This window comes from Panthera leo, chromosome B1 (assembly GCF_018350215.1).
Source record: "Panthera leo isolate Ple1 chromosome B1, P.leo_Ple1_pat1.1, whole genome shotgun sequence".
NCBI classification, from domain to species: domain Eukaryota; kingdom Metazoa; phylum Chordata; class Mammalia; order Carnivora; family Felidae; genus Panthera; species Panthera leo.
The window spans coordinates 193309613-193335404 of record NC_056682.1 but is presented as its reverse complement, the minus strand read 5'-3'; the positions used below and the strand labels follow the sequence as shown (position 1 = coordinate 193335404).

Here is a 25792-nt window from a genome sequence, read left to right as displayed (position 1 = left end):
ACCCACTGCTGCTGGTGGCCTGAGAGGCCCTCCCTCCACCCTACTGCCCGGCACTGCTCACCACCCACTCGGTGCCCGCCCTGTGTTCCTCCCCCTCCCCTGTTCCCTGGGACACTCACACTCCCAGGTCCCCATCCCCAGCTCCTTCCTTCTCAACCCTCAAGTGCAAATGCATCGCCTCCGGAGAAAATCCTCCCTTGCTGCTCTGTTTCAAGTTTGTCTCCTTTTTTAAACTTCTTAACTTACAAAGCATTTTCTCATACTTTAGCTCATTTCATTCTCCCAAGAACCTTGTGAGTAGATACTCTCATCCCTTTTGTACGGAAGGAAAGAGTTCAAAGAAGGGCCCGGCCCTGGTTCTCTCCACCAGTGAGCCATGAAGGAGGTCCTCTGATTTGAATACTGCCGTCCCGTGCTTTGCCACACTGGTGAGTTAGGTGTGGACTTATTTCATGATTCTGCAACATGATATTACGGGTGAACACGTTCCTCTTTTCCCTGGTTCTGCTTCTAGAAGTTAACATGGAGCATTTGCGGCTTCCAAGAATCTAAATGAAATCTCCAGTGGTTGTTTGAAGTCACCAAATTGCAGGGGCAAATGTTTAGGCTGGCACTAATGTTGCTTTTATTTGCTTCTGACCTATCTAGTGCCTACGTATAAAAAGCTTCCCGAGAACGCACAGCCCAGATATCTGGAAGACGAAGGCCTGTACATCGGCACAAGACCGGACGTGCCTCGCACCTGTCAGAACATCATGGAGAACAGGTTGCTGACACAGGAACCTGTAAGCACGCAGCCAGTGTCCCCCCACCCCCCCATCCTCCCTGTCCCCCGGCGGGCAACTCTTGGAGCTGCTTCTTCCTGTGGGGACAGTCACATCATGCTCATTTCCTCCTGCCTGTAGACAGTGGTTCAATATTTTTATTTGTCTCTCAGTACGTTTGGCAATCCTCAAACCGCACAACCTCTCCCCCCGCTTAAAACCCATCTTCCGTTGGCTGGGCTCGGGATTCTCCTGCTGAGTCAGATGTCCACAACCTTCATGCAATTCACAGAAATGTTTAATCATCCACGGATAGAAGGTTCTCCATGGTTTTGCTCCTATGGTTTTTTTCCTTCAATTTTTCATGCATAGAAAATACATTTTTTCTGAAGCACCCCTGTAAGCTTTTTGTTAACGCTTTTTTGGAAGGGAGTGAGGACTATATCTTAATTGTGGGAGGTGTTAGTGATGACTCAGTTGCTAATGGAAATGAGGCTTTTATTTTTTTTATTTAAAAATTTTTTGATGTTTATTTTTGAGAGAGACAGAGAAAGAGAGAGTGTGTGAGCAGGGGAGGGGCAGAGAGAGAGGAAGACACAGAATCTGAAGCAGGCTCCAGGCTCTGAGGTGTCAGCACAGAGTCTGACGCAGGGCTGGAACCCACGAACCACAGGATCGTGACCTGAGCCAAAGTTGACACTGAACCAACCGAGCCACCCAGGCGCCCCAGAAACGAGGCTTTTAAAGATCTATTGGGACAGGGGAAGGTGCATGAAATGTGTGTGTCGACCCAGAATTTTCTTGCAAGTGTTGTTTCTTTTGTAAACCATTTTCTGTCCAGTTAGAAGAAGACTTTGGGACGTCTGGGTGGCTCAGTCAGGTAGGCGTCCGACTTTGGCTCAGGTCACAATCTCATGGTCCGTGGGTTTGAGCCCCATGTCGGGCTCTGTGCTGACAGCTCAGAGCCTGGAGCCTGCTTCGGATTCTGTGTCCCCCTCTCTCTCTGCCCCTCCTCCGTTCTCTCTTTCTCTTTCTCTCTCAAAAATAAATTAACATTTTTTTAAAAATTTAAAAAAAAAAAGAATAAAATGTTTTCCATCCCTCTGCTTGACCTGCAGGGAAGAAGGTGGTTTGGAGACGATGGGCGAATCGTAGCACTGCCAAACCCCATCAAGCCATTTCCTTCAAGACCACCGGTGTTGACACAGGAGCAAGACTTCAGGGCAGAACTTGAAACATTGTATAAAAAGGTAAGCCCACCTTCCCTTTTTTAAAAAAGTTTATTTGGAGAGAGAGAGAGAGGGCAAGCCCACGCGGGGGAGGGGCAAAGAGAGGGAGAGACAGAACCCCAAGCAGGCTCCGCACTGTCAGCTCAGAGCCCAACTCGGGACTCGATCTCACGAATCCGTGAGATCACAACCTGAGTCGAGATAAGAGTCGGACTCTTAACCGACTGAGCCACCCAGGCGCCTCCACCTCCCCATTTTTAATGCATGAATGTGCCTGAAAGTGCTTTGTTCTTTGGATAGCCTGGAGTGCTAAGTTCGTAACATTGTACTTTGGTTGTTTAAGTTTCTCTACGTCACTCATAAAGAACAAACAGCAGGCGTGTTATATAAGAACAAGCCTACTATGCTCACCTACTTGCTTCTCAAACAAGGAATGAGCTCCCAGGTAGGAATGGCTAAGTCAGTGACTTTATCTGCGTATCCAGGTTAGCTGGCTTTATTTTTCTTCCTTTTTCTCTGCCATCTCACATATGCTGCAGGATTATTTCCCATTCATTGTCTCTTTATTATATAACTGGAGATTTTCTATCCTTGCAAATCCTTTCTACTGTGTTTTCTTAAGGCCAGGTAGCAAACAGCTTGACTTGAGTCCTGGCACTGACATTCACAGGGCAAACTTGGCCCTTAATTTCTCTGGGTCACAATCTCTTCATCTGTAGGATGGACATAATAACAGTATCTGCCTCTATGATGATTGTGCAGATTCGTTGAGACAGTACATTTGAGGGCTTAGATCAGAGCTCAGTAAGTGCTGGCTAGTGTTAAACAGACAGAGTTGCCTGCCTACGTGTTTAATTATATTACTCTTGCTTTCCTGAACTGCTGAGCAAAGATCACCACCTTCAGAAACCCATGTAGTTTTGGGGCACCTGGTGGCTCGGTTGGTTGGGCGTCCGACTTTGGCTCGGGTCATGATCTCGCAGTCCATGAGTTCAAGCCCCACATCAGGCCCTGCACTGACAGCTCAGAGCCTGGAGCCTGCTTCAGAGTCTGTCTCCCTCTTTCTCTGCCCCTCCCCTGCTCGCACTCTGTCTCTCTCTCAAAATAAAATAAAAACATTAAAAAAAATAAAAAAAAAAAAAGAAACCCATGTAATTTTATGTTTGTAATATTTCACCATGGATACAGTGAAACAGAATGAGGGGATTTAATGATCATTCTGTAAAGCAAAGACATGGGTGCAAGTCAGGGCATCCGAACTGCCCTACTAACAACTACTTCGTGACTTTGGGAGGGTCCCATTTCCTTAATTAAAAAATAGGAACAATAATAGTCCTCTCTACCTCAGAGGATCATTGTGAGTATTAAGATAATGTAACTGGGGCGCCTGGGTGGCTCGGTCGGTTAAGCGTCCGACTTCGGCTCAGGTCATGATCTCACGGTCCGTGGGTTCGAGCCCCGCGTCGGGCTCTGTGCTGACAGCTCAGAGCCTGGAGCCTGTTTCAGATTCTGTGTCTCCCTCTCTCTGTGACCCTCCCCCGTTCATGCTCTGTCTCTCTCTGTCTCAAAAATAAATAAACGTTAAAAAAAAAAAAAAAAAAAAAAAGATAATGTAACTGTATGCCGTTTTAAAATTTTTTTCACATTTATTTATTTTTGAGAGAGCATGAGTGGGGGAAGGGCAGAGAGGGAGACACAGAATCTGAAGCAGGCTCCAGGTTCTGACCTGTCAGCAAAGAGCCCAATGCAGGGCTCAAACCCACGAACTACAAGATCATAACTTGCCCCGAAGTCAGACGCTCAACAGACTGAGCCATCCAGGCGCCCCGGCCCTTTATTTAAAATTACGAATTTCTGGGGCACCTGGGTGGCTCATTCAGTTAAGCGTCTGACTCTTGATTTTGGCTCAGGTCATGATCTCAGTTTGTAAGTTCGAGCCCTGCGTTGAGCTCTGCACCGACAGCTCTGAGCCTGCTTGGGATTCTCTCTCTCCCTCTTTCTCTGCCCTGCTCCTCCTCTCTCTCTCGCTAAAAAAATAAATAAATCAACATTTTCTAAAAACAAAAAAAAATGTGAACTTCTATAAAATATTGTTGTTTTTACAGACAAGTTTTAATGAGTGGCTACTTTGTGCACAAACGTGATCATGGGAGTAGATTTGCAAAACAAGCACAAACCCAAGTCACTGTCCATGAGGGATTTGTCATCTGTTTGTTTCCACGCCAGATCTGTGACCTAATTAGTGATCGAGATAGTCTTCCCCTTGGGCACATATCCAGCAATATGTCAGTCTCCCTTCACTGTTGCATCCATTTCAGCAGGGCACACTGATATAATGAGACTCTATGGGTTACAATGAGAAAATAGAAGAGTAAATACGGAGGGTGGGGTATTAGGGGAGCCAATTAATCTTACCTGTCTGCTTTAGAAGTTGTCAGCTAGCTGGGAAGCTGGGAATGGCACGGGGTCAGAGAGGGATGCAGGCATCAGTCGCACTATGGGAACAGCCGGACAGCAGAATGCCACAGGAACCCAAGACCGGATGGGTTTCCTGTTCCGTCTCCCATGAACTAGGTCCTCGCCTGGACACAAGCCTGGTGAGTTCACCATGGGGACCACTGAGGAAAACACGTGAGGCCAGTAAGCAGGCTTTCGGAAAAGAGCTAAGAAGGGGCAGCAGAGAACCCAGACCAATGGCTCTTGAGCTCCAGCTGGCTCTCTAGTCACATTCTTCCTTCTCTCTGGGGAAGAAGCCATGAGGATGGACAGTGGGGAGAAGCAAGGTGGCTTCTTCCCAATGCCTGTGAGACGGGAGATCTTCCCATCTTGTGTGCAGAAATGGGGAAGTCGGGAAAGAGAATAGTTCCACTAAGAGGGGGTTGATCATCCAGCATCACAGGAGCCAAAGGAGTTAGAGAAGGGAGAGATCCAAAGGGACTGGAGGTTCCCAAGGTCATTTCTTAGAGGGTCAGTCTCCCTTTACCGTTCCATCCATTTCAGCAAAGTTACATGGCAAAGTATGAAGGATATGTTGGAGTGTGTGAGAAGGTGGCAGAAGGCTTTAAATTAGAGGGAGGAGATATTATACCCCCTCTCTGATCCCCCATCACACGTTACCTGCTAAGTTCGCTGTGGAATTGTATACCTCGTTCTTTTTTTGGAGTGTCATTGTGGAAACTTCCAGTGATTCAAAACATCATGCATTTCTTTCTGGATTGGTACTTTCACAATTTTATTTACTTCCTAACTTTTGCCTTTTCCTACATTTATTCAGATCTGTCCAATGCCAAAACCCGTTCTTCCACTGTTCCATGTCACAGGCTTGCCTTTAAGAACAAACGTTAAATGCGTATGGTCTATATTTTCAGCCCTCTATCCAAACATACCTTCCATCTGGGAGTTTTGTCATGATGCGCGAGCAGAGAAGGAGATGAACGGGCAGAAATGGCTTCATTGACAGGTTATTAATGCATCTTCTCTCTCCTTCCCCCACTCCCCTGAAAGTGACGCAAGGGCAAAGACGGGGTTTTCTTCTTCTCTTAGCCCTAGCACTGAGCAGGAGGCTGGCACGCAAGGACACCTCAATCAAAGTACAAATTGAATATTATTAAAATGATTCAGCTGAGCTGAATGTGTCTAGAAGAGACCCCCCTCCTTATTCCTCTTCTCAGCTGTCTCTCCTGCAGAACAGTGGCTTTCCTGGGGTCTGGCTTAACCCTGGCATCCAAGTGATGGAAAACCAAGTCAGTGTGCCAACTGGGAATTGGCAATTCTTGGGGCCATTAATGGAGCCTTGGTGAATTTATGCCTCAGAGCTCTTAGGCTCGATGCTGACCCAGCAGGACTGACCAAATTCATCCCCCATTAGTATTTAGTAAAAATGTAATATTCTACTGTTCCTAATTTAAGACCTCTGTTAGAGACCGTTAAATATAGATTAATACTAGGGGTGCCTGGGTGGCTCAGTCCGTTGAGCGTCTGACCCTGGATTTCGGCTCAGGTCAGGAGCTCCCAGTTTGTGAGATTGAGCCCTGTGTCAGGCTATGTGCTGACACTGTGGAGCCTGCCTGGGATTCTCTCCTCTCTCTCCCCCTCCCCTGCTTGCGTGCACTTGTGTGTGCAAGTTCGGACTCTCTCCCTCTCTCTCTCAAAATAAATAAGTAAATGTAAAAAATAGATTAATAATAAATAAATAAAATAGAGAAATACAAAAAGAGATCCGATATTGTGCAAAGAACAAAATTAAACTTCAAATGAGAAAGAATGCAATCGAATACCTCTTAAGAAGGAACTGTTCCAAAACTTCAAAAATAAAAATGCCAAGAGTGCATTGCACACATGGCATAAACAATATAAAATGCAGTTTGCCTAATCCTGATAGCAAAGTAGGGTTCGGGTTGTTGAAAGCATCCCAACAGCCTCCCTCCTTCCTCCCTCCTTCCTCCCTCCTTCCTCCCTCCTTCCTCCCTCCTTCCTCCCTCCTTCCTCCCTCCTTCCTCCCTTCCTCACTTCCTCCCTCCCTCCCCTCCTCCCTTCCATCTTTGCTTCCTTCCCTCCTACCTTCCCTCTTTTATTTTTAATATTTCCATCCTTAAGTGAAAGTGCACTATATTCTCAGTTGTCCTACAGTCAGGGAGTACAGAGGTAGCAACATTCAAACAAGGCCTTAGCGAGACCGCCCCTAGCATGGGGTATGGGTAAACAGAAATGTCACGTGTTAGAGATTCTGTGAGGGGTGCCTGGCTGGCTCAGTTGGAGGAGTATGCAACTCTTGACCTCAGGGTTGTGAGTTTGAGCCCCGTGTTGGCCACAGAGTTTACTTAAAAAAAATAAATAAGTAAAAGGTTCTGGGATTTGAAGTTGGCATGACATTCCTGAGGGACATTTGTGTAGGAGCCTCCCCTTTGCAAAACTGCTTACCATTTTGAGGCCTTCACCGTGATTCCAACCTCCTTGTTAATTACCACTTGAGAAGATTAGCACTTTCCCCTCTACCATACTCACCAATGTTTCCCAGAGCATTGGTCACCTACTAGGCTCTAAACTCTGCATTCATCAACACTCTTTGGTTGCAAATGACAGAAGCTAATGCAAAACTAACTTAAGCAAAGGGAGAACTTGGTGGCCCACATAACTGGGAAGGATCTGGAGATAAATCAGAAAATGAAAGGAGGGGATTTAGGAACCAGGACCTCAGGGGCTGAGACCAGGGGCTCCATGATGGCAGTCTCACTCTCCACCTCTCTTTTCTCTGGTTCTCCCTGAATGTTGACTGGTTTCACTCCCTCCTATTGTAGGCAGGCCAGAATTCTCCATGTGTTAGGAGGCATGACCCTTGATAATCTAAGCGTAACAACTCTAAGGGAAAGGATCTTATCTTTTCTCCAAGATTCATATTATCAATACTAAGGACAAACTGGTCAGTTGTAAGTGGGACCTGTGACCCCCACCTCATGCCCAGAAGATGGGGATGAGAAAGCTTTCCAGGAAGACCAGAACAATGACTACAGAATCTCCTGCAGGCTCTGGGCTGGATTCAGACTCTGTTCCTATTATTTCTCAGGGCAAATATAGAAACTTCTATGTTAATCCCACCAATGATTATTGTTTTTCCATACAACTTCTAAATTTCTTTCTCCATTGGCATTCATCTCTGCACACACTGAGAACATTGGCAGATAATCCATTTGCATCACCTTGATAGTTTTGGTTTTTGGTTTTCAAATGAAAAGGAAAGAATCAAATCAATTTCAAAATTAAAATACTATGCCCTACAAATATTGTTTATTCTTAGAAGAAATTGTTTCTGCTGTTTTCGGATAGTTCTCAGTATGTGGGAAAAGAAAAATATAGCAAAAAGGAAGACGCGGAACCAGGAGTCTTTCCCCTTAATAGGAAGAGAGTTGGGGTCTTTTGAGCAGTTAGCTCAGTGACTACCAGTAGTCTTAGAAGTTTTTTTTTTTTTTTATGTGGTTGAGCTGAGCCTAAGGCAGAGACCATCAGCAATCATTTGAACACGGGCTAATGGAGATTTGGGGAAGGACAAATGAAGTACAATAACTTAGGTCACACTTCAAGCAATGCTACCCACATACCAAGAAGAGTACAAGATGGAACCTGAAAGCCACACCTGAGTGATCTCATAACTCTGGAACCCTTTGGCAAGGGGAAAGACAAAACAAGAACCAGCAAGAGCAAAGCAATTAGAGATGAATTTTCTATTAGGTCTATGGAATGATGTTTACTTGTACATGTCTTTGTGAAACAGAATTTTTTTTAATTAATCCCGGTGATCATAAGACACATATTGGCCACATGCAGATTAAAAACTTCTAAGACAAATGCAAGTTATAATTGAATACTTTCACCTGAACGAAAGAGAAAAGAATTATGCCTCTGTTGGTGCAGTCTAAAGTGTAAGGACATTAATGATCAGAACCAGGGCTTTTATAAGGCACAAAATATGAACCCAACAGGCATGGTCTCCCCTCCCTATAAACCCAAATGGAGACTCAACTCAGCATATTCTGGAAGGTACTGAGATATAGTCAATCCATTCCTACTTACGCCTACCATTTGTAAACACATCCTAATTTTATAAGAACATTTTTTTAAGTAAACTTCACTCCCAGTTTGGAGCCCAACATGGGGTTTGAACTCATGACCCTGAGATCAAGAGCTTAACCACCCAAGTGGCCCAAAAGGACACTTTTTTTTAAGCAAAAAAAAAATCTGTCGATCTTCTCATCAGAGACAGACTAAATGTTATTTTATAGGAGAAAACTTGTTGTTTTATTAAAATAAATAAGGATACAAAACATGAGTAGTCTACTAATCTGGGGAGGGGTGGGAAATATGAAATTGAATGGCTGAAAAGAAACAAACTCATATATTCTTATTTGTGGATCTTGGTGCACCTGTTGTCCCACTGCACACCACAGCATCATTATCCAATAAGTGCTTTAACTGTGGTCCCCCCACACTCTGCTCTCTTTGACAGGCGGTAAAATATGTCCACAGAAGTCAGCACATGATTGGGTCTGGAGACTCCCCGGGAAATTTCCAACTGGACATTGATATTTCAGGGTTAATCTTCACTCATCATCCCTGTTTCAGCCGCGAGCATGTTTTGGCAGCCAAGCTGGCCCAGTTATATGACCAGTACCTGGCAAGACACCAGAGAAACAAGGCAAAATTTCTTACTGACAAGGTACATTCTTCCATTCTTACTGTCGGATTGGTTCTTCTGATGAGCCCAAGCAACAAAGACACTTTCCTGCAGCAAACTTTCTTGCGCCTCTTTCACATGCTCCCTTGGCCTAGGATGTATGATAGAATGTTCTACCTACAGGCAAAAGGAGGGATTTGGCAATGTACATTTAATGTGTGAAAATTCGGTGGCACACAGTCGGCTTAAAGAGAAAAGTTTGTGCAAACAGTGCAAGTAACCTGACCTCCCAGGAGCGGGCATTAAATGGAAGATATGTGGCTGTGTCTTGCTTGTGTGACCTCAGATGCTGAGACCGTTCATGGCTTGGGCACCTCTCTGTCCTTAGAGACATTCTCATTTTCACATGTACTTTCCCATAACATGGTACCCAAACACAAGTCAGTTGTTTCAAATGATGCTCGAAGATATGGATCTCTGGCATTGACATGGGCTTTTCTGGCTTAATTTTGACCATGGGCAACTTTCCTCCCATGCCTTGGCTTCAAACCTACTGCCCAAATAAGAGGTAACTCCACCATACCTCCTTTTATGAGTCTATGATTTTATGATCGGTTCACAAAAATATCAGTGTATGTCCAGGACCCAGAAAGGTCCGCTTTTAGCCTTGAAAGAAACCTTATTTTTGAGACACACACATAAAAGTGACCCTTGTCATGAGCAATTTGATTATCTGGGCTACAGAACAGGGATGGACATACACTGTTCTTTATTATTCCTTTTCTTTTTTAAGAATAGAAGAAATAGGGGCGCCTGGGAGGCTCAGTTGGTTGAACATCTGACTTCGGCTCAGGTCATGATCTCACCGTTAGTGGGTTCAAGCCCCACATCGGGTTCTTTGCTGACAGCTCAGAGCCTGGAGCTTGCTTCGGATTCTGTGTCTCCGTCTCTCTCTGCCCCTCTGTTCACGCACTGTCTCTGTCTCTCTCAAATATAAATAAATATTAAAAATTTTTTAAAAAGAATAGAATAAATAGCTCTCTGTCAGAGTTCATTTTGGTGAAAGTGTGGGAACAGCTGGATGCCTGAACACCCATTCACAGACTTGTTGGCATCATTTTGCCCTGGAGAGGTGGGTGGTTTGGGGCATGTAATTTGCAGTAGGCAATAGAGTTTCTAACTCAAAACTTTTATCCATTTTTTTAAGCTCCAAGCTCTAAGAAATGCTGTTCAGACAGGACTTAACCCGGAAAAAACTCATAAGTCTCTTGATACGACCCAAAAAACTATCAATGAGTATAAATCTGAAATTCGGTGAGTATAAGTCTGTCGTTGTAACTTCTACTTTTTCTTCCCTTGTTAGATGCATACTTGTTGAAAGCTTTTTTTTTTTTCGTTTTTTCTGAATGCACTGAATACATGAGACATTGAGCCAAATGAAATAATGAGATATATCCGTCATATTAACACCAAATTTGAAATCCAGTAAAAGAATGAGGATGTGGATATTGTGACTCACACACTCCACTGATGTAAATGAACATCGTTACAGCCACCACTTTAGAGAGGAGCCCGACCACACGCTAGCAAAGTGTGGAAAGTGCCCACAAGCTGGGACGCAGAAATTCGGGATTTCATAGCATCATTTACAAAAGTGAGGAGCTAAGAATAACCCTATCCCAGAATGAACACGTCTGGTATAGTCTTACACTGAACATCTACACCACAGTTAAACTGACTTAGATCTCTGTGTACCAATATGGATAAAACAACGTTGAGTGAAAACATCCAGGTGTTAAGAGGAGACTCGCTGTGTGATATGGCTCATGAACCCTAAAGAATACCCAACACAACGCTCGTCTGTTGTAGGCACACCCGTGTGTGGTACACTCGGACAGAAAAGACACAGGTGCCGGCTGCTTCCTCTAGGGAGGGAGAGAAGGGAATGAAACTCAAGAGGTCTTCACCTGTAACTATGACATTTTGGCCAAAAACAAATGGCCCTGAGTAAATATATCAAAATGTGAACAAGTGTCCCAATTATATGTGACATATATTTTTCTATTTGGGGGCATTTTTCATAATTAAAATTCAAAAATTGAAGCCTGATTATTGCCAAACAAGAAGGAAATACAGAATGTAGAAGGTGACTATCTTCTGGAGTCCCATCCCTCGGGGAAAATCACGATAAACAGATTTCTCCACCTGTACATACACGTGTATATACTCACGCACACATACACAGATGTGTTTATGTGTTTGTATTTTGTTTAAGGAACCATTGCATTTACCATCTCACAACTTGTTTTCTATGCAAAATGCATCTCAGACCTTTTCTTATTGCAGGACATCTAGGTCCGTATCATTATTTAAAGGCTGACATTGTATAGATGCTATGTCCCCTGTTGAGAGGCATTTGTACTGGTCCTATTTTTTATGCTGAAACTGTGCTCTAATTGACATTCCTGTGTGTATATATATTTATGTACCTGTACATTTCCACAGGATAAATTCTTAGAACAGGAATTAATTCTTTTTACAACCGAGCCTTCAGTTAGTTCTTCCAGCAAAGTGGAAATTAGTGACATTGAGATATTGTCATTGTAAATGCATGAAGAGTATATTTTAAAATAAAAATTCTTGGGGCACCTGGGTGGCTCGGTCAGTTAAGCATTCGACTCTTGATTTCAGCTCAGGTCATGATTTCACAGTTAATGAGTTCTGCTTTGTCAGAGCCTACTTGAGATTCTCTCTCTCTCTCTCTCTCTCTGCCCCTCCCCTGCTCGCACTCTCTCTCCCTCTCAAAGTAAATAAACTTTAAAAAAATAAAATGAAATGAAAATTCTTATTTATGCTAAAACAAAAAAACCCAGCTGGCAGCCTCTTTGTGAAGATAATTTTTGTTTTCGCATACATTGGGTAAGAAAGGGACAAAAAGCTGTTCTGAACACAGAAGTGGTTTTCTATCGACTTGTATTTATTAATCAGCATTTGGAAGCTGGCAGAACGGTGTGTAAGGTGCACAGACCGTGCCGGGGGCCCGTGGGTGGCAGAGCCAGTGTGGTCTTTCTGCTGCCCGTGGGGATGAACAGCTCTGCGGCTCAGCATTTCTGGCCCCGTGAAAGAGTGGGTTTTAGTCTTTTACTGATGTTTAACTATTGCTGAAACCAGTTCAAAGCAGACGGCCTGTTCCCACATGTCCCCTCAAGCGGGCCCGTGTGCGGCTGCTGACCTGACCAGAGGCCGGGTGAGCCCCCGCCGGGCATCGGCCGAGTCAACAGCCAGCACAGCTCCACAGCAAGCATTTTCCATCATTTTCCATCTTCTTTTCTGTAAATGGCATCACAACCGCGTTGCTGGCCCTCTGAGCTGCAACCAGCTGGACAAGGAAGGAAGCACCTTGTGGGTGCAAGACAGGGAGACATTGTATTTCACTCTCCCTACTGGCTCTTAACCCTCAGACCTACTCAGACTTGAACATGTAAAAATTCTGCCACCCTAGAGCCCCATCTGTCTACGGCTTTCTCTCTGTGTTTCCCTTCACAGCCAAACTTGTGGCAAACATGAACCAATCTTTCTGCTCGGCTCCCTCCCATCCCGTTCACTGGAACCCATCCTCATTCACCCACCCGCTTTTCCTCTGAGGCGATCTGGCCACGGTCCCTAGGGACCTCCGTCTTGCCAAGCCCCTCCTGCTACCTGGCCTCTTGACAGCGAAGGGCCTTGTCACCAGAGGGGACTTTTGTGATGTATTTCTTCCCCTCCCCTCCCTAGGCCACCCTCTCTTGGATGTCCGCACCCCTCTCCTTCTACCTGTCCTTCCCACCATCCTGCCTCTATCATCCTTCTCTGCCCAGCTTCTAAATGTTCTAAGTCCCTCACAGGGTTTTTCTTTTTCTTTTCTTTATTAATCTGCATTTCCTCCTGAGAGGAATCCAGTCCCGTGGTTGGAAAGATCATCCAGAGAGGCCAGTGAACTCCCAGAGTTTCACCTCAGGGCTGACACCCTCATCCACACTCCAGACCCCATCTGCACCAAGTTTCAGAAAAGTGTTACCTGACTCCCCGGGCAAAACTGCCTTTGCCTTTTCCTCCAGAGCCCTGACCACAACTGGTCGTTAAATATTCTTTTGTGATGCTTTGCTTCTGTAGCTCAGATGTCAAATTTTTTTTGCTAAGAGTTCATTTTTAGCATTTCTGAGAAACTATTTTGTCAGGTACTAAAAAAGGAAATAGGAAATATGTCAGAAAGCCTCAACATGTCCTAGAATTCAGTAAGATAATTTTATACTGCAGTTTTTAAAAAGGAGGCCGGGGAGGTAGCAGCTAAGGGCACAAGAACACAGACCACTTGATAGTGACAGGTAACACTTGGCGGACCACTTACCAGATGTCGGGCACAGTTCTAGCATTAACACTCCTCTCAACAACCCTGTGAAGTAGATTCTGTGAGCACCCCTAGCTTACAGATGAGGCAGGGAGAAGTTAAGTTGTTTGCTAGGCCAGCTCACAGATGAGAGACCCAGGGTCTCAACCTACAGAGTCAGGTTCCAACATCTGTGCCCTTAACCACATGCTTCACTGCTTCCCAAGAAGAATGTTTCTTAGTTCATTGCTTTCTTGTTTCTGTGAGGTCTTCAGAGAATCCCGAATCTTGGCCACCCAACCACTAACTGGCTGTCGTCTTCCGCCATCTTCTTTTTCCGGAGCCAGCAGTTGAATGACTGGGAACCTAGACCTCTGTGCTTCTCTGTACCATCTCCACAGACTGGGTCATCACAAGTGCAACCTCCAGACTCAGGTTTCCTTCTGGAGGTCAGGAGGTGCTAATTCATGGGACCCTGCCTCCGTGGTTTTCTACGGCACTATCTTAGGCAAATCTCACCTTGTATATTGTAGTCATTTATCTATGTATCTGATTCCTGAGCTAAGTTGTAAATTCCTTGAGGACAGAGACACTTCCAGTCTTAGACATTCTGAATCACCTGGAATGACACCTGCTACTTGCTCAACAAAAGAAAAATTGTCTAGTTAACTAATTGATTAATAGCATAATAGAGTACATTTGGGTTCTGGATTTGACTATCATTCATAGAGAGGGCTTAAAGTAAGGGATTGAATAATTCCCAAGCACTTTAAATAATGGGAATAAAAATGAAAACATTTCCAACTGATGCCTCTTCAAATCAAGCTAAAAATATTTTTAATCTAGTTAGCACTGAAAACTCACCAAGGCGGGCAGCGAGCAACATTAGAACTTGTGATTTGTGTTAACAAAGACAGATTTTAATGTTTGTTGTTAACGGGGACAGTAACATTTTCCTATGTCTACAATAATTTAGTCCATGAGAACTGAGTTTACTGGGCCTCTTATTTTTATAACTTCAAAGGTGGCTGTTTGTTTAAGGGAACATAGTATTATTAATAACAAGTTCAGAAGGTGATTTAGTTTAACTGACTTCAAGTTCACCCAGAGAAAACCAAATCAAATAACCTCTTGAAACAGATTGGCATCCTATGGTCTTCAAATTTCCACTCATATTTTTGGATTTCTAGTACTTAAGAAGTATTATAGGTATCAGATTAAATATCCAGTCGCTACAGCATTATTAATTTCCTTTTTAATTTACACACCTACCTGCATAACTTTTTAACATATATCAACATGTTCAATCTTCTAGGCAAACAAGAAAACTGCGTGACGCTGAACAAGAAAAAGATCGAATGTTGCTTAAAACCATCATAAAAGTTTGGAAGGAGATGAAATCCCTTCGAGAATTTCAGAGGTTTACAAATACACCCTTGAAACTTGTTTTGAGAAAGTAAGCTTTTTTCAAAGATTGTTTTATTGAGAAAATGTGTAAAACATGGGTACAGTTTGAAAAATAATTACAAATAGGAACGCCTGGGTGGCTCAGTCAGTGGAGTGTCCAACTCTTAATTTCAGCTCAGGTCATGGTCTCACCATCATGGGATCGAGCCCCGCGTTGGACTCTGTGCTGAGCGCTGTGGAGCCTGCTTAAGATTCTCTTTCTCCCTCTCCTTCTGCCCCTCCGCTGCTCACACCCTCATGCTCTCTCTCTTAAAAAAATTTTTTTGAATAAGAAATGACAAGTAAATAACAATATGACCACTCCCCAGGGAAAGAAATAGGACATTACAGGCACCTGAGCAGCCCCTATGTTCTTAACCCCTCCTCCTTCCCCCTTCATCCCAGAAGTTACCATTTTCCAGACTTTTATGATTTCCTTGTTTTTATTTCTAGGTTTTCCATCTACCTGTAATTCCTAAAAATATGTAGTTTAATATCACCTGTATTTGATGGATCCACAACTGAGATTAGGTTGTATGTACTCTTTGTAATGTGTTCTTTAATACTGCATGAGATTCAGCTACTTTATAGCTATAGTTGATTTACTATATGCATTCATTATATGAATACAACAGAACTTGTTCACTTTACTGTTGATGGACATTTGAGTTGATTCCGTTTCTCGTCTATTACAAGACAGCACTTCTATAAGTACTTTATATGTGTCTTTTAAGGTACACGTGCCTAAGCGCTCCTGAAACATACCCAGAAGTGAAATTGTTGAGTCTTAGGAGATGCGCCTCTCTAATACTCACATGCTGATTACACTTTTCCAGAGTGGTTGTGCCGATTTATACTTTGAGCCGTGTTCCTGTAGGTCCATATCACTCGTGCCATCGAGGTCACCTGGTTTATCGGTCACGAGGTCCGATAGCATGGTTTAATTTCTAACTTCCCATTCATAAATTGTCCACTTTGATTTCCTCTGTCTGTTCAAGGCTTTTGTAGATTTTTGAACTGAACTGTTTGCCTTTGTATCTTTTTCATAATTGGTAGGAGTTTGGCATCTATCCTGGACATGGGCCCTTTGTTGACGTGCATTGCAGATCCCCTCTCCTACTCTGTACTTGTCTCCTTATTCCCTTCTGCTGCTTTTTCATGATAGAAATTCCTCATTTTACACAGATACAATACGTTCATCTTTTCTTTCATGATTGGTGCTTTTTGTATGCTGCTTTAGAAATTGTTCCCCTGAGTCAAGTAGATGTTCTATTATATTGTCTCTATAATCTTTGTAGTTTTATGTTTCTCATTCGTCTTTAGTCCGTTTGGAATAGATCTTTGTATATGGTGCGGAGAAAGTATGCTTTGATATCAGGTATGCTACCTAATCCACTAGACTTTGATACATGATTAAAAGTAGAGTCATCGCAATAAAACCATATTCTGTATATTAATTAAAGAGTGTCTCTGCTGCTGGTTTTGGTCCCTTCCTGACTGTTTGTTGAAAGTAAGTGTTATGCTATACATCGACATGAAAAGTAAAAAATATGGGCAATTATCTGATACTTTACTTTGAAGAGAGTCATGCTTTAGCCAAAGATAGCTGCAAATTGTGATTTTTAGGGTTTCGTAAATTTTATAAATTTCATAATTTTCATCAGACTCAGAAACCATCCTACAGTTCCTGGGACAAAGACAAGACCGTGCTTCCTGAGGGCAGGGATCTGGTCGCCATTGGGTATCTGGTCCCAAACAGAGAAGCTGCCACTTGGTATTTGCTGAGTTAATATTAGCTGATGAAAAACAGATCCAAGTAGTCTGTCCCACAGAAACCACGGATGTCTCCCAGAAATTCCAGAGTTTCAGCTTCCGAATTCCATCTTCCAGGCTGCCCCTCCCACCCAGAAGCAGAACCTATTTACCTAATTGTTTTCTCCTTCTTTCCTTCAGTTTAAGATAAACTAAAATTTGTCAGAAATTTACCCTTAAGGTCCCCTCTAGGTGACACTTTTTGTGATACCTAACACCCCTTCCTCCTATAAGTAGCTGCCTCCTAAATTTTTTTGGAGTGCCCCTTTTTACACCCTTGATTCACCTAGCCACCTTATGATACGGCATAATTTTTTTTCCTGCAAAAGTCATAGGATTTCAGCTAGTTTATTTATGCCTCTACAGAACAGAGAGCAAGGCAAATGGTTCTCTATATGCCAGAGATGGAACATAATTTATGAGCCAGATTTTCTCCGATGTTTATAAATTTCCAGTGCCATTGTGTTTCCCGAGTGACTTCTTCAGCAGGATCCTAGAGCTTTAAGAACCTGTGCCTTAGGGGACTGCTAATTGCTAACCCACCAGGCCCCACGTGTAAGTAAGCAAGCACGTGTACATAAGCAAACCTGAGTCAGCCTTAGGCACCTGAGTAAGTTTATCTGAAAAGGACAGGATCTTTAGGAGTAGAACCCACAGGCCAGACTGCATTGATCGCTAAGCCTAGGCAATTTGCTGCAACAAGTCCAAAGTGCTGGGCGGGAGTGTTTGGGTGACATGTCTATCACCTCCTTCCGGGACAATCACACTGCTCGGTAACATACCACACTTGTTTAATCCCAGGTTGACTCAGCCACAGCGCCTTTTTGGCAGGGGATCTCACAGAACTAATGTTACACCAAGCACACTATGGGGAACGCTGCTTTGGGCTGGGCAGAGCTCCTGATAAAGTATCAGCAGAATCGTCAAAGAAAAACTCAAATTGTCAATCTAAAATCAGAACAGCAGTTTTGGGGGCTCGGTAGTAACATAATGAAATGGTTTCTCAGAGATTTGAAGCATGAATAAAATAAGTACAATGAAACTCTACCATTACCGGTCAGGAGTCTACAGGCACTGACTGTGTCATATTGCCATCTGGATCACTTAGCTCAGAGTGGCATTGTTGCTTGGCGGCAAATAGATTGGGCCCATATTCCAGCTCTTCCACTCACCAAATGTGTGTTCTTGGGCATGTTACTTAATCTCTCCGTGCCTCAGTCTCCTTGTGGGTAAAATGCAAATGATAGTAGTATCGGCCTCGCAGGGTGGTGAGCTAACATGCACAAAGCTTTCAGAGGAGGATCTGCCCCCCATATGGGTATTTGCTGTTATTATTACTCTCTTACTGAATTTCAAGAAATAACCAAGGTCCTGTAAATTATTTTAAAGGGAAAAGGTTGACCAGAAAGCAGATGAAGAAGCATACGAAGCAGAAATTCAAGCCGAAATAAGCGAGTTGTTGGAAGAACACATGGAAGAGCATGAGCAGAAGATGGAAGCGTACAGAGCCGCATACCAGCAGTGGAAAGCCTGGAAGAAAGCCCAGGTTTGTCGAGTCACTTAGCCTTGAGCAGGGCTGACCTTGGGGACCGGAGGCGTCTGGGAGGCCACCACTTGAGGCCCGAGGAGGGAAACTGGACAGGAAGACTGGGGTCCCTTCTGGCTCTACCCATTGAATGTAGGGCAGTGATGTTTCTAGGCTTCCCCGGAAAATCATATAACTTTGCACACATAATCCTGCAACGTTGAAGCCAAGGCAGCAAGTTATAGATCGGGTGAATTGCAATGCCGGCCCACAAGACTTACTTTAATTTCAAGATGTGTTCTTGGCCTTTAGCCCCAATATTAATGATCCCATGAATAGCTAACGTTTTTCAGCTCTTTCTGGGTCCCAGGCCCTGTGCTAAGTGCTTTCCAAGCATTACCTCATTTCAGAAGCCCTGGGAAGAGTTTCCTATGATTGTCCCCGTTTTGGAGATGAGAAAACTGAGGCACAGAGAGGTCAAGAGGTTTAGTAACCTGCCTGAGTGCCCACCACTGCTTGAGGTGGGGCTAGGTTTGCAGCCAAGTCTATCTATCTGGTTCTGAAGACTGTGGTCTTGAGTGAAATTCCAAAATTACTATTTGACATTAGATTGCCTTTTGCCCAACAGAGGGCCAAGAAGAAGAAAAAGAAGCAAGCAGTCGAAGAGCATCCTGAAGAGGAGATGGGGGAGCCGTATCCTGAGGAGGATCCGGTGAAACCGGTCCCGCCGGAGCCCACCGATCGGGCCCTGATGGAGCACCAGGTGAGGGAGAGGGCAGCCCGGAGCAGGAGGAGGCCTGGGGAGCCGCTGCTGGTCCCGGAGCTGAGCCTGGCAGGGAGCGTCACGCCCAACGAGCAGTGTCCCAGGTGAGCAGATGCTCAGTGTGTAAGTGGGGGTGACCTGTGATAGGCGCTCGTGGGTGGGCAGGCATGCGCTACATGTAGGGTATATCTCCTGACTGACACATTTTGATCAGGAGAGCCGTGAACTCTGTAAGCAAGTATCATATAGATTGAACTCTATGAAACTGAAGATGTGTGTCCGTATTTTGGTGATGTCAAATGGTTCCCCTACGTCAGGTATCCCCACTGGTCACTCAGGAGTACACCAAGAGAGGCTGCCTGTAGGAGGCACTCTTCATAGCCACTGCCTTTGTGGCTTTTGATGTAGAGCCTTTATGTGTAACAGCAATGGGTCCTCTGTCCACTGACCTGGCACAGACACGCAGGTCTGTCACTGACCCTCGCTTTCACCTGCCCCAGAGGCCAGCTTCTCTCTTAGAAGGCCCCAGAAAGCCTCCCAGAGGAATTGTGGGTATCCCCTGTAGCCATCTGATGCCTGTTCTCCAGATTTACATAGAAATACATTTCTAGTCATTCATATGATGCCTAAGAGAGAACCAGTCAGAAGCCCCACTTTCTGCACGTACATCTATACATACAATAAATTCAGTCACCCTCAGACATAATTAGGATGTGGGGATTCATTAGGATGTCCATTTAAGACTTCCTGCAGCCTCCTTAGTTTCAAACTTCTGTTAACATACCAATAATGTGTTTTTTTAACTGTGGCTTTTTTCCTCCCAATTTCATAGCATTCAGATACTACATATAAATAAACTATTCCCCAGCAATGAATTTGCTATTTTCAAGCCACAAATTGCATAACATATAATTTTATAATAAACATCCAAAATATGTGATTCCATGGGGGTTTTTTATTACATGTTTTTAAGAAAACATGTAATCGTGTTTGGGGGAAATTGGGGCTTGATTTGGCAATCTTTTGTCATAAGTCTCATTTTGACTGAGAATATACACCTCTGTCTTGAATTTCTCTGTTTTCACTGGGATTTGGGACTGTGACCCAAGTTACCCCAAGCCAATGACTATGATTGACCTTCTCTCATCAGGCCTTCACATAAGAGTGGCCATGCAGAAGAAGGTGCCTTAGGTCTGCTCGTAGCAGGAGGTTACTGGAACAAGCCATAAAACAACTCTGAGTAAAGTCTTTGGGTGTCTTGAATACTTCCTGAAATTTGGTGTTAAATTCCTTTATAGAAACAACAACAACAACAACAACAACATTGAAGTCATTTGAACAATTCCATATCTGGGATGGGCCTAAATTACAGAGATGTAAAAAGTTAAAACTACCACCATCCAGTTGAATGGATACAGGATTTCTATTTGGGATGCTGAAAATGTTCTGGAGAAGGATCATGCCAATGGTTGCACGTCAGGAATATATTTAATGCCACTGAGCTGATCACTCAAAAATAGTTAAAATGATAAGTGTTATGTTGTGTATGTCTCACTGAAATTTTTTTTTAAGTTTATTTATTTGGGGAGAGAGAGAGAGAGAGCACAAGAGGGTGAGGGGCAGAGAGAAGGAGAGACAGAATCCCAAGCAGACTCCACACCATCAACGCAGAGCCTGATGCGGGGATCGAACCTGCAAACTGCGAGATCACAACCTGAGCCGAGATCCAGAGTCAGAGGCTTAACTGACCACGTCACCCAGGCACCCCTCACTGCAATTTAAAAAAAGACTTTACCACCCAAAAACCCCTGAGTGCATTTCGATTTTATTTTATTTTTCTAAGCTTCCCCTGTTCTTACCAAACTTGAGTAGCTATTGACTTAACCAATAACTGGAGCTGTGGGTGGGCATCTCTACAAATATGCACAGTAAAATTAAAGACTGTTCTTGGAGGTTTTGACTTGTTTTTTAACTTCCTGGCTATAAAGGTGATATGCTTGCCAGGATACCTTTTTTTTGGGAATTCAAAAAGCCTTTTTAAAAAAGGAACAGTTCTTAATTCCCTACATCCAGTGAGTACTCACTGTCAGAAAGTGTTAAGAAAAGCATGAATCCGGGAGAAGCGGATTTCACCTGTTACAATATGCTATTACATGTTTTTTTTTTTTACTCTGAGTCAGTCTTTATTTTATTTTTTATTGTTTATTTTTTTACTTGATCCAGCAATATAACTTTATTTTCATTTTTATTTAAATTCTAGTTAGTTAATATATAGTGTAATATTGGTTTCAGGAGTAGAATTCAGTGATTCGTCACTTACATTTAACACCCAGTGCTCATCACAACAAGTGCCCTCCTTAGTGCCCATCGCCCATTTGGCCCATCCCCCCACCTCCGGTCATCAAACCTCAGTTTGTTCTCTATCGCTAAGAATCTCTTATGGTTTGTTTCCTTCTTTTTGTTTTCCTTCCCATATGTTCATCTGTTTTTTTCTTAAATTTCACATACGAATGAGATCATATGGTATTTGCCTTTCTCTGACTGATTTATTTTGCTTAGCATAATACACTCCGGCTCCATCCACGTCATTGCAGATGGCAAGACTTCATTTTTTTTTTTAATGTTTATTTTTAAGAGAGAGAGAGAAAGAGACAGAGTGAGAATGGGGGAGGGGCAGAGAGAGAATGGGAGACACGCGATCTGAATCAGGCTCCAGGCTCTGAGCTGTCAGCACAGAGCCCCATGAGGGGCTCAAACTCACAAACCGTGAGATCATGACCTGAGCCTAAGTCGGCCGCTTAACCGACTGAGCTACCCAGGCACCCCAAGATTTCATTTTTTTGATGTCTGGGCTGAGTAATATTCCATGGTATATATATGTACCACATCTACTTTATCCATTCATCAGTCAATGGATATATGGGCTTTTTCCATAATTTGGCTATTATTGAAAAAGCTGCTATAAACATTGGGGTGCATGTACCCCTTTGAATCTGTATTTTTGTATCCTTTGAATAAACAACTAGTAATGCAATTGCTGGGTCATAGAGTAGTTCTATTTTTAACTTTTTTAGGAATTTCCACACTGTTTTCCACAGTGGCTGCACCAGTTTGCATTCCCACCAATAGCGTAAGAGGGTTCCCCTTTCTCCACATCGTGCCAACATCTGTTGTTTCCTGTGTTGTTGATTTTTATGCTATTACATTTTTAGGATAAAACATCCCGCCCAAATATAAATCACTACTATCCCTTATGGATTGAATTCACTCCAACTGCAAGGACTATGTTTCTGTTTAGTTAAAACTTCGGGGTGCAGGGGCGCCTGGGTGGCTCAGTCAGTTGAGTGTCCAACTTCGGCTCAGGTCATGATCTCACGGTTCATGAGTTCGGGCCCCGCCTCGGGCTCTGTGCTGACAGCTCGGAGCCTGGAGCCTGCTTTGGATTCTGTGTCTCCCATTCTCTCTCTGCCCCTCCCCCACACGTGCTCTGTCTCTCTCTGCCTCTCAAAAAATAAAGAAAACTAATAAAAAAAAATTAAAAACTAAAACAAAAACTTTGGGGTGCAAACATAGGGCTTCTTTGAAAACAATTAAACACACTGTAATACGGTGGATGATGCTTGGACCACCGTTCTTCTGTACCCTGTGGCCTTTTGAGTGCCCGTTTCTTAGTCCGTATCAAATTTGTTATATGATGCTCCTTGAGACTTGTGGCTGATTTGGTGCAACGAGAGGTAACATGAGCGGCAGGGTCACCTCCAGGTGTCTTGTTCTGTTCAGTGCCCATTTGTCAGACACTCCATTTTCCCCTGGTCAATGACTAACCCATCTGCGATCGGTCTCCTCTGGCAGGGTGGAGGTCTTGCGAAGGGAGGACGTCAAGAGACGCTCAATATATCTAAAGGTGATCTTCAACGACAAAGAAGTGTCCAGGACCGACAGTCGGCCCCTCGGGGCAGAATTCCGAGTTCACTTTGGACAGATTTTCAATTTGCAAATATTCAACTGGCCGGAGAGTTTGACACTGCAGGTATGCATTTTAATTACAGGCACTGTCCCAAGCATTTTTTTGGTGATCACAGGTACCAGATGGTTTTAAATCATCCATGGGCTACGCTGGTGTCCTGATAGATTTTCAAGGTGAACAGAAGGTCAGTCTCCCCTGAGGCGCGTCTGTCCTTCCGGTCAGGGCAGAAGGAGATCTGTTTCCCTGCTCACCTCCTGAAAATGCTGGCCACGGTGCCTCAGTGTGTACCTCAAGATGGAGAAGGGGGATGAGAAGTAGGGGCTCCCTGGCTTTTTCATCAGAGTACTTCAGTATCACTGTCTGCCTGGGTCCTAGCATGATATACCTCAGAAATCAATATTGCCATAATCAGGGGCGCCTGGGTGGCTCAGTCGGTTAAGCGGCCGACTTCGGCTCAGGTCATGATCTCGCGGTCTGTGAGTTCGAGCCCCGCGTCGGGCTCTGTGCTGACAGCTCAGAGCCTGGAGCCTGTTTCAGATTCTGTGTCTCCCTCTCTCTGACCCTCCCCCGTTCATGCTTTGTCTCTCTCTGTCTCAAAAATAAATAAACGTTAAAAAAAATATATTGCCATAATCACAGGTGGCTATAGGCTGTAAGATCCCCCCAAAATAAATTGCACCGCTAGCCTAAAATCCCACCATTAGCAATGTATTTATTTGGGTCTGTTTTAGTTTCCTAGGGCTGCCCCACCTAAGCCACATAAACTTGGTGGCTTAAAACAACAGATGCTTATTTTTCACAGCTCTGGAGGCCCTGAGGTCTGAAATCTAGGCTTCAGTAGGGCCATGCTCCCCGCAAAAGTTCTAAAGGTGAATCCTTCCTTGCCTCTTCCACTCCTGGTGGCCCTTGGAGTCCCTTGGTTTGTGGTAGCGTCACTACAGTCTCCATCTTCACGTGGTCATCTCATTGTCTCAACCTGTCCTTTTTTTTTTTTTTTTGTCTCTTACAAGGACATTCTCATTGGATTTAGGGCCAACGGTAATCCAGTATGAGCTCATCTAGATGTTTAACTAATTAATTATATCTGTAAGAACCCTATTTCCAAATAAGGTCACATTCTGTGGTTCCAGGTAGACAGCAGTTTTTAGAGGACACTATTTAATCCACTGCAGTGTCCAAACTTGCTATTCTCATGGTGAATCCTTTCCTGTGATGCTAACAGAATTCTCTTTTATGACAGTAATAAGCCTGTGAACTACAGTTGCAAATATGTGGCACACGTGCCTTTGCTTGCCATCCGCCACCCACACAGAAGTCACGAGTCCTCACCCGCCATTTATGCAGAAATTTCTCATTCCCATCCACCACCCTGGCAAGAAATAACTACATGACCGGGTCCTTTTCCCCCACTGAGCCTGGATATAACTCCAGAATCCTTCTCAACACTGTACTCCAGGCAGTTACTACCTATTGGTTGTAATTGACATTGTCTATAATTACAATTACAGCTGTATCATTATTAAAATATTTAAATACTTCTGTACTGGATTCCCAAAATGCCACCCTAGCCACCTAGACCCTACTTCTAAGATCCCCTGGACCTTGCCACAGCGGACTAATTAAAGGGTGTGTGAATGAGGCTAATGCCTCCGGGACCTTGTTTTCCTGGATGGCTGACATCTCTTCTGATTGGTTAACACTTGGCCATGAATATTCTTTGGCATTTGGAATATCAACCACTAGCTAGATCTCAGTCATTAAAAACCTATTAAAACTGGTAGAGGAAGGGGAACTTGGGTGATTCAGTTGGTGGAGTGCACAACTTCGGCTCAGGTCATGGTCTTACGGTTCGTGGGGTTGAGCCCCACATCTGTCTTTGCGCCGACGGCGAGAGCCTGCTTGGGATTCTCTCTCCCTCTCTCTCTGCCCCTCCCCCGCACACACTCTGTCTCTCAAAAAATAAATAAATGTTAAAAAAAAAAAAAAAAGAATAAAACTTGATGGAGAAAGTAAATAAACACAATCTCCAGAAGCCAACTTGATGCTTTGTGGTCACCTGCCTTCAGTAATGAGGGGATGCCAGAGGCCCCTATGTGAGTCCACAGAATAGGAAAAAGTTCATTTATTCAGAGTTTGCCCCCTCATTTGAGATCCATGTGACTCATCCCCCCCTTCCTCCTTGCAGAGGAAAAGCTGACATGAGGAAGACCAAGATTAACAGGAGAAAGCAGATAGAGGGGCAGAGTGAAGCAAGGGAGGGCAGCATATGATAACATGGCCAGTAGGAAGGAGAGGGAGCCCTGGAAGGGGACACCCCTCCTGAAAAGAGCACAGAAGACAGAGAAGGCCCTCCCCTCCCCGCAGGTGCCCATGAGAGATCAGATCCCCCACCTCTGCCCTGGCAGCCTATGGAGGCTTCTCTGCTGGGCAGCCCTCCATTTTCAGAATTACCATAGAAGGAAAGACCCTTTCCTTCTTCCACCTCCATGAGTACCAGTGTCTCATTTCACATATATTCTGAAATGGGAGGGAAGCTTTCTATCCTCTCTCTTCTTTGCCATCTTGAGACATTAGCTGGCTCGGATGTTGCAATCAAAATAATATTTTTCAAGTACTGTGAAAAAAGTAATTCTCTAAAATGTTATGAAATGGATTTTCTAAGTAAACAAGCAAAATTTTATCCTGGGGACACCAAGAATATATTCATAGGCAGTTAGCTTGGCCCTAAGAGCTGAATCATGGAATCTTTAAA

At 43.9% G+C, this 25792-nt stretch overlaps 1 protein-coding gene across 4 annotated transcripts in view; it reads left to right on the top strand.

Moving 5' to 3' along the window:
- The window catches only part of CC2D2A (coiled-coil and C2 domain containing 2A), a 163652-nt gene that overhangs the window by 69425 nt on the left and 68435 nt on the right, over positions 1-25792 (top strand). For all 4 annotated transcript variants that reach the window (XM_042936859.1, XM_042936858.1, XM_042936860.1 and 1 more), the window contains 8 exons: positions 649-785; positions 1883-2014; positions 8994-9203; positions 10369-10475; positions 14843-14983; positions 18175-18331; positions 18939-19177; positions 22926-23103. In XM_042936859.1, coding sequence (XP_042792793.1) covers positions 649-785; positions 1883-2014; positions 8994-9203; positions 10369-10475; positions 14843-14983; positions 18175-18331; positions 18939-19177; positions 22926-23103 — 1301 coding nt within the window. The remainder of the gene's footprint in view (positions 1-648; positions 786-1882; positions 2015-8993; positions 9204-10368; positions 10476-14842; positions 14984-18174; positions 18332-18938; positions 19178-22925; positions 23104-25792) is intronic.